General features: G+C 41.5%; 1 protein-coding gene across 1 annotated transcript in view; it reads right to left on the bottom strand.

The window, feature by feature from the left end:
* Positions 1-9671: 9671 nt before the first annotated feature.
* Positions 9672-10000, bottom strand: part of LOC136840512 (compound eye opsin BCRH2-like) — a 1751-nt gene continuing 1422 nt past the window's right edge. Inside the window, exon 2 of the mRNA XM_067107169.1 lies at positions 9672-9949. Within this exon, the coding sequence (XP_066963270.1) occupies positions 9734-9949 (216 nt within the window). The 3' untranslated portion in view covers positions 9672-9733. The remainder of the gene's footprint in view (positions 9950-10000) is intronic.

Here is a 10000-nt window from a genome sequence, read left to right as displayed (position 1 = left end):
AGCCATGTTTTTGAAGCAAGGAGACGCTCCTCTAACTTGGTCTGTAGCGGACGCGCTGCATTTTTTCCCGCTCCGCTGGTTGAACTAACTTCGACGGACAACTGGAACGGCCGTGAGGCGCCTACAATAGTCATAAAAGGTTCGTACGTTGCAAGTAGCCAAATACCAGCCCTTCCCCTTTTACTTAAACTCCTTAAAATTCCATTTCTTTAAACTTTCACTTCTCCCTCCACAGAGCAAATCCTCTTGGTTAGAATCATGCCTGTATCCCATCCTTTGCCATATATGTGCCTTGAATTCAAGTAAAGATCCCGTGATAACCATCAATTATCCCTCCACCAGTGCAATTTAAGGGCTATTTAGGTTAAGCCATATCAGTGTTGATTTTATCTTTGTGCGAGTGCAATCACGTGTTCCTTGTTTCAAACACCCCAATCGAATACGATTCCAAGTCTGTGCTTATGTGATTTTCTGGTAATCATCTTCTAGGCTACATCATGTTTAGTATTTAAGAACGTGTGTTGGGTGATGTTTCAGAGGTGGATTCCATCTCCTTCACTGTATACCGTCATTCCTAACTTAGAACGTCTCTTTCAGGGGAGACACGCGGACCGATCACAATTCCATGCTTCAGTATCTCGTCTGCCACCAAAGTCCTGAAAATTCCTGGTCGAAGTCAGTACCGAATTCCATTGTGGCCCGAAATGTTCATATGAATTACCCTCTCATCCTGGAGTTCCACCATTTGCCTTATCTGAGACCATTTTGTGTAATCAGGGCAAGACTGAGTGTTATTATTATCATTGAACTGATTGTATTACATATTGGCCCCATTTTAATCAACTTGCTTGTTGCCAAATCATTGCATCATTGTTCCCTGTGTCCTATAACTGAATCTGCCCCTTAGTGATTATGTTGTTCTGTGTCTCATTGTTTATTTGCTAAGTTTCTGTAAATAAATCCCTGTAAATTTGTAAAAGAATTCTAATTCCCATATGGCGACCTTCCCCATTCAATTGTAAATCCAGGAAAATCTAAGGTAAGTTTTCAAATAACTTTTCCTTTTGCTCATAAACTGGGCTTTCTTGGTTTCGTGGCAGCATCATTATAATTTTGTTTCAATTTTCTCACCAGCCAAGAGTCCAGTTTATGACTATATATATATATATATATATATATATATATATATATATATATATATATATATATATATATATATATATATATATATATATATATATATATTGTCATAAGCTGGACGTCTTGGTTGGGGAGAAATTGAAACAAGGTTTATATTGATGCTATATTACAAAACCAAGAAAGCCCAGCTTATGAGCAAAAGGAAAAGTTATTTGAAAACTTACCTCAGATTCTCCTGGATTACAAGTGAATGAGAAAGGTCGCCATTTGGAATTAGAATTCTTTTCCAAATTTACAGGGGTTTATTTACAGAGACTTTAGCAATGAAACAAGGAGACAAACAATACGACACGATAACTGATGGGCAGACTCATTAATAGGACACATGGAACAATAATGCAATGATTGGCAACAAGCAAGCTGATTAATAAGGGGGCCAATGTGCAATACAATCAGTTCAATGATAATGATAATAGTTAGTCATGCCCCGATTACACGAAATAGTCTTAGATGATGCAAATGATGGAATTCCAGGATGGGAGAATAATTCATATAAACATTTTGGGGCCACAACGGACTTGATATCGACTGCGACCAGGAATAATCAGGATTGTGGGGTGGCAGGCTAAATAATGGGGGCACGGAGTGCGATCGGGCAGCTCGTCTCTCCTGAAAGAGAGATCCCAGATTAACAATGGAGACACACAGAAGAAAATGGAATCCCCCTTATAAACGGGGATACTTTACACAATTAAATATTAACCACTATGTAGCCCAGCAGATAATTATGATGAAATCACGTAAGCACGGTATGGAAATCGTAATTGATTGGGCTTTTAACACAAGCACACGCACTCGCACAAAGAGAAAATTAACACTTGTATTTCCTAGCCTAAATTGCCCTTAAATTGCACTGGGGGAGGGATAATTGATACTTTGCACAGGATCTTTACTTAAAGTCAAGGCACATTAATGGTGAGATATGGGAGGCAGGCAGGACTCTTACAAAGGAGGATTGCTTTGTGGAGGAAGGAGTTACAGTTTAAAGAAATGGAATTTTAAGGAGTTTAAGTAAAAGGGGGAAGGGCTGGTTTACTGACTATTTGCGATGGACAAACCTTGTTCGATAATTGTGGCGCCAACAGTCATCTCGGCTGTCTGTCGATGGTAGTTCAACCAGCATAAACGGAGAATAGGGGGCAATAGATCGGCCCGGTTCTGAGATGAGAGAGCTTCTGTCTTCCCAAAGCCAGCTGCGTCTTGTGGGGCCTCAATGTTAGTCCGACATCCCTGCAAATATGTCAAGAGAACCAGCAAAGAGGGCAGAGGAAAAGCATACTTAGAATTAGGTGCTTTAAGATTAAAATCCTACCTGGCCCCTAGCTTTAATAGGCCTATTTGACCTCCCCCGTACCTAAATGCTTCCCCATTGCGTGATGAGGGTGAAAAAGGGAGTGCCTATAGTTTCCCAAGATCAGGCGATGGGGGGGTGTCCCCCACACTGCTACACACTGGTACTAACAGCCCTGATCTAGTTCAAACTATGCTTGTTTCCGTCCGTCGCCCGCCAATTTTCCCGGCCCGACAGTCAAATGAATAGCAGATTATTTCAAAATTAAATAATGCATGAAATCTACAGGAGGGGGGATGTATATCCTTGACAATATATATATATAAAGTTCAGAATTTTATTTTTCCTCCTGCGTTAAGGACACTTTTAAGACTACAAAGTTTGCATCTTCTTGATGTAAAGCTTTTGAAATTATGTTTCATAAATACAGCTTAATCCCTCTATGTAAATGGTATAACCACCCATAATGTGTCTGGATTTTCCACATTAATTTGCAGAAAATGGTTAATATTTTCACCTTAATTTAAATCTTGTATGGCTTTATTTATACTTTGTTATGGTCATAAATGTTCATTACATTGTATGTACTTTTGTGTCTGTATCTCGGAAGTCTGAATTGTTGCTTGCAAACTATTTACATGAGAACTTGTTCCCTACCAGATTGTAAGTTTATACTGTAAAAGACACCCAGGCATTTCTGTCACCCTCATGCGGTGCACTGTAGGCATTATGTAAGGTTCTTTGCAGCGTCCTTTTGGCCCCTAGCTGCAACCCTTTTTATTCCTTCTACTGTACCTCCGTTGATCTTCTCTTTTTCCCTCTGACTCCCCACCCTCTCCTAACAATTGATTCACAGTGCAACTGCGAGGTTTGTGTCCTGTCACATCATCTTTCAAACATTCTATTCTAGTCTGTTTCTGTCACTCCAGCAAGGACCAGTTGTTTTGACTGTGTTAGGGGTTTGTGCTGCCCAGAACATCAAAACACTCAGTTGAATGATCCTGTAAGCTTAGTATGTTGTTGATCTCCGTATGTAGGGTTGGCAGGCTTATATATATATATATATATATATATATATATATATATATATATATATATATATATATATATATATATATATATATATATATATATATATATATATATATATATATATATATATATATATATATATATATATATATATATATATATATATATATATAGCATATTGTATTGGTTTTTACTTCACTTGTAATTAAAACCAAGTAAAAAATGTACTGAAGAGTCTTCGGCGCAACTGAGTTTTCCGTATAGGTGCTACAGCGCATAATTAGGGCCACCGGAAACAGATCTATCTTTCGGTGGTCTCGGTATAGTGCTGTATGAGCCTCGGCCCATGAAACTTCAACAACAGCCCGGTGGTGGCCTATCCTATATTATTGCCAGAGGCACAATTAAGGGTAAATTTAACCTTAAATAAAATAAAAACTACTAATGTTAGAGGGCTGTAATTTGGTATTTTTGATGATCAGATAGTGGATGATCAACATACCAATTTGCAGCCCTTTAGCCTGAGTAGCTTTTAACATCTGAGGGAAGGCAGAAGAAGTGCGGACAGAATAAAGTGCGGACGGACACACAAAGCCAGCACAATAGTTTTCTTTTACAGAAAACTAACAAGTAAAAATGCATTGAAGTTTCTTCGGTGCAATCGAGTTTTCTGTACAGCCAGTACAGTGTATAATAAAAACCACCGACAACAGATCTTTCTTTCGGTGGTCTCGGTATAATGCTGTATGAGCGGTGGCCTATGAAACTTTAATCACGGCCCAGTGGTGGCCTATCCTGCATTGTTGCCAGAAGCACGATTATGGCGAACTTGAACTTAAATAAGATAAAAACTACTGAGGCTAGAGGGCTGCAATTTGGTATGTTTGATGATTGGAGGGTGTATGATCAGCATACCAATTTGCAGCCCTCTAGCCTCAGTAGTTTTTAAGATCTGAGGGTGGACAGAAAAAGTGTGGACAAAAAAAAGTGATGACAGAAAAAAGTGCCGACAGAAAAAAGTCCACATGGACAGACAAAGCCTGCACAATTTTTTTTCTTTTACAGAAAACTGGAACCATTACTAGCCGCTTACTTTAAGCATAAGTCAATTTGCTCATGTATATGATGTCATCTTCACTCTGCCATGTGAAAGAAAGGTGGCTCTAAAATGTGATTTTTGGAAATTACACCTGACTGAAAAGGGGCAGTGCTCCAATGAACAGAGAAAAGATGCAAGTAAGAAATACTCTAAATTATCAGTAAATGATGTCCACTAATTAGTATAATTCACTAATGAAATCAGAAGTTCAAATATGTCCAGGAGCTATCAATGGAACTCCTTGGCACGATTCAAGAATTACGTTACACAAAGTATCACAACTGTACTCAAGCAAAGTGACACAACTTCAAGTCTTTATACACTGAGCCATTTTAGGCTAATAAGCAAAATAGAGTTCGGGGAGAATCCAAAAGCACTGTTCACGTAATACTTAAAATCTAAAGACAATACACAAATATGTGAATGAAGCTAAAACAAGTCACTATTGATCACAATTCCACCATGATCAAAATCACAGGGCTCTCTGAAGGAGAGGGACAGGAATATGGTTACAGGTATTTGGGAGAACAGGCATATAAAGACAGTTAGGATAGTTAAGGGGCCGACAAACAACTTCTGATCACATTACCTTAGGTTTGTGGACAAGACGTGAGAATCGTAGAGCCAAGTTTCTGCAGTAGGGCATAAGCGGGATCATTGTCACTGAAGGTTCCCCAACTGAGAAGTACAACAAAGGTAGGGGTGAATATCAGCAAGCAGAAGTGAGTATAAAATACTTGAATCTTCAGCATAGAAGCATAGGAATGCTTCAAGCAGGAGCTGGGCATAGTTTTTTGGTAACTTCTGGAGAAGGGGACGCCATCAGTAATTCAGCAGGGGTGACATCTGTGGGAGGCGGCTAGCATCAGGTGTCCAGTGGCGTGAAGTCAGGGGAGCAGACTAGCAGAGTAGCATAAAGTTTGGCTAGTGGGTGTGTGTGTGTGTGTGTGTGTGTGTGTGTGTGGAGTACCAGGAGGCTGGCATTTAGAGGTGGCTAGTACAGGGTATACTAGCTGTGTCGTCAGAAAAAGGTTGGGCAGTGTCTACGAGCAGGGAGACACCTGAAGGAGGGCTAGCTTGGACTCTACTAGCGGTGTGGCCTCTGAAGAGGGACTAGCGCAAGTTGCATTAGCAATGTGATATCTGGAAGGTGACTAGCAAAGAAGGGTCTGTTGGAGCCTGTATATATACCAAGATCAGCGCCAACAACGGTTGTATTTTGACACTTTGGACAGCCTCTTATTAATGATTCCTCCATTGTAATCCTCGTAGGTTGTCTCGTTAATCTGCCTAGGTACCTGGAAAAGTGATTGTCTGGCTGCCAGATAAGGGTTTGAGAGAAGAGGTGTCAATGGGGTAGACAATTAGATAGGAGAGTTGAGGGATTTGCAGATGTGGATGCAGGTGTTAGTAGGTCGTGCTGCAGGTGCCGGCCAAGTTGAGAAAGGTGACCCTTGATGGCATCGCAGGTAGTTTGGAAGGAGGGGATACTCAGAAAAATACGAAGGGGCATGCGTGACTGGGGAATTGAGAATAATAGTAATAATAAAAGGAACTCTCAAAGGGGGCGTGCTACTTACAAGAGCCTGTGAGAAATGTCACCATAGGGGCTCATTTACTAGGGTCAGGTCAGATTCAGTAATGACTTGCGGTAGGGTCCTGCACTTTGTTTCTCATTAGACACCTGCATTGGCTTATCTGAGCCTGGGAAAACATGGGAATGCTTTGGTGTGAAAACATCAAAACAACCAGGACTTCTTTTGAAATGTATGTTAATTCATATTTGGGAGATAAATATTCTGATTTACTTATTTTCACAAAATCAATAGGGAAAATCATGACAAACGTAGAAAGCGTTTGTGACACCTCCTACAAAGGAAGAGGTTACGTGCCACTTCAAGGTGTGAGCGTCTAAAAATGATTTTCTGATTGATTTAAGCGACTCTTCCTCTCTCATCTAAATTGTCTTCCATATATATTCAGTATTTGTAAACAAGAGGCAAATGTAATCATGAGCATTATAATAGACTTTTAAATCATAGCATACAAACATTTCCTGAAGTTTGATACATAGATTATGGTTGATTGGTTCAGACTATCTTGTCTGATACATAAGTAGGAGCTGGTGTGTTCTCAAGCACACGTGTATGTGCTGCTGCTAAGGCAGGTAAGGGATGTATGTAAAATAGAAGCATGAGATACAAGCAGTGAGGGTAGAAGGGAGTATCTTAGTACTGTCTCTGGGTTAAGGCACTAAGCACTCAGGGAGGAGAAAGATTTGGTACTGTATGTACTTATCTAAGACCCAAACCTTAGATGTTTAAATTTCCAATTTTCATCTTGCACGGCCATTCTCTTATGTTGGGCTTCTGACCCTTCGGTCTGCTCTGTGGGCGCCATATTTGTACAAAACTGAGCGCAAGGTGGGGTCCGATGGGATAGGCCTTCCAGCTGATGCTAAGTATCGACATCCATGGATATCGAGGTGGGGGTCAGAGTAGGGCTCATAACTGGCACTGGTGGCTGGATAGGGGTGTATGCAGACTTCCACGGGAAACTTGCATGACACTCTGGTACTCTTTGAAAACAAATTGGGTTATAAACTCCCCTTGGGTACTCTTGGGGTATTTGTAGGGCGTGACAGGGGCACGGGAGCACCCCCACGTAGGAGATTGCTGGGTATGGGATCATAGGTTCGGCTGCTGGGCTTTGCTCAGGAAAATAGCTGGGCGTGAACTGAGAGGGCATTCCGGGGCCCATGTAGATGGTCCCAAAAGGTTCTTGGTAGTGTTGCATTTGGCCTGGAGCCCAGGAGAGCTGAGCAGGGGTAGGGGCACGCACCTGAAAACCCACCATCTGTGTAGGGACCGGCGGGTGAGGCTTCCTGTAGACAGGGATCTATGCAGGGCCCGGCTACCAGTACAAGGTCTGGGTAGGAGAATGCACCAGGTACTTATTGCGCTTTATCACAACTGTACTCAAGCAAAGTGCCACAACGGCAACTGCAAATCTTTATACACTGAACCTTTCTAGGCTAACAAGCAAAATAGAGTTTGGGGAGAATCCAAAGATGCACAGTAAGGGGTACAATGAGTGAAAGCGTATGCACTGTTGATTTTCCGGATATCTTGACTGGATATGGCACCTGGGTATGCAGGAAAGTGGCACCGTTGACCTACAGTTAATCTCACACAACAGGGACTCGAAATCACGGACCTGCAAGATGAGGAGAGTTGAAACACATGAATGGACCGAGTGTAATAAAAATGAATTCATGTAAGCTAAATAACAAAGTACTGTTTACTTAATAATTAAAATCTAAAGACGATACACAAATATGTGAATGAAGCTAAAATAAGTCACTATTGATCACAATTCCACTACAATCAAAATCACAGGGCTCTCTGAAGGAGAGGGACAGGGATATGGTTACAGGTATTTGGGAGAACAGGTATATAAACACACTTAGGATAGTTAAGGGGCTGACAGACAACTTCCGATCACATACCTTAGGTCCGTGGACAAGACGTGAGAATTGTAGAGCCAAGTTTCTGCAGTAGGTCATAAACGGAAGCGTTGTCACTCAAGGTTCCCCAACAGAGAAGTATGACAAAGGTAGTGGTGCTGAGGGGCTAACAGGATATCATCACATAGAAATGAGTAGCTGGATATGTGAATCTTTAGTGCAGCAGCGTAGGAATGCTTCAAGTAGGACTTAGGCAAAGTCTCAGTAACTTCTGGAGAAGGGGACGTCGTCAGGTAATTCAGCGGGGGTGACATCTGTGGGAGGCAGATAGCATCAGGTGTCTAGTGGCGTGAAGTCGTGGGAAGCAGACTAGCAGAGTAGAGTAACATTTGACTAGTAGGTGTGTGTGTGTGTGTTTGTATGTGTGTGTGTGGAGTGCCAGGAGGATGGAGTCATACAGTGGGGTTGTAGAGGTGGCTAGCACAGGGTATACTAGCTGTGTCGTCAGAAGAAGGTTGGGCAGAGTGTCTACGAGCGAGAGACACCTGAAGGAGGGCTATCATAGACTATACTAGTGGTGAGGCTTCTGAGGAGGAACTAGTGCAGGTTGCATTAGCGATGTGATGTCTGGAAAGTGACTAGCAAAGAAGGGTCTGTTGGAGCCTGTATATATACCAAGATCAGTGCCAACGACGGTTGTATTTTGACACTTCTGACAGCCTCTTATTAATGGTTCCACTGTTGTCCTCCTCATAGGGTGTGTCGTTAATCCGGCTAGGTACCTGGAAAGGTCATTGTCTGATGGCCAGATAAGGGTCCAAGAGAAGAGGTGTCAGTGGGGTAGACAATTAGATGGGAGAGTTGAGGGATTTGTAGGCGGGGATGCAGGTGTTTGTAGGCAGAGCCGCAGGTGCGGGTCAGGTCAAGAAAGGAGACCCTTGATGGCATTGCAGGTAGTTTGGAAGGAGGTGATACTCAGAAAAATACGAAGGGGCATGCGTGACTGGGGAATTGAGAATAATAGTAATAATAGAAAGAACTCTCAAAGGGGGGTGCTACTTGCAAGAGGCTGCGAGAAATGTCACTTTAGGGGTGCATTTACTAGGGTCAGGTCAGGTTCAGTAATGACTTGTGGTAGGGTCCTGCACTTTGTTTCTCATTAGGCACCTGCACTGGCTTATCTGAGCCTGGGAAAACATGGGATTGCTTTGGTTTGAAAACATCAAAACAACTAGGACTTCTTTTCAAATGCACGTTGATTTATATTCGGGAGATAAATATTCTAATTTACTTATTTTCACAAAATCACGAGGGAAAATCACCACAAATGTAAAAGGCGTTTGTGACAATGATAAATCTTTTAACTTGCATCTGTGTTGAGTGCAGTTTGATTCTTTTACCTTAGTATAATATTTTTTTCTTTACCTAGGAAATTTGATAAGCAGATATAGCAAGGTAGTTTTTATTACAGCTATCTTTTATATATATATATATATATATATATATATATATATATATATATATATATATATATATATATATATATATGCAAGGGGAGAATCGTTTATATGAGCAAATCAGGTCAATCTAATTTGCCATTCGATATGTGCTTTCCTTTGACACTGGGAGAGTGAACACTTCCCTCCTATTTGGTTGCCTCTGATTCTGTCTTGGAAGATTTAGAGTCATCGTCCTTTGGTTCATGGACGCAGAACCAAGGCCATGCCTCCTGGAGGGCCAGACGGAATTTGGGGTGCGAGATGGCGAACATGATAGGGTTGTAGACTGAGGCCGTCTTGCAGATGAGGCCTGGAAGAGCTGACACCAGGGGAGTCAGATCATCCTGGTTTCCATAGAGACCCTGTGGAAATAAATGCATTTGTATGTATAAGTAAAAATACATAACATGATA

The sequence above is a fragment of the Macrobrachium rosenbergii genome, chromosome 7, assembly GCF_040412425.1.
Source record: "Macrobrachium rosenbergii isolate ZJJX-2024 chromosome 7, ASM4041242v1, whole genome shotgun sequence".
Lineage (NCBI taxonomy): Eukaryota > Metazoa > Arthropoda > Malacostraca > Decapoda > Palaemonidae > Macrobrachium > Macrobrachium rosenbergii.
This window is presented reverse-complemented; position numbering and strand designations above follow the sequence as displayed.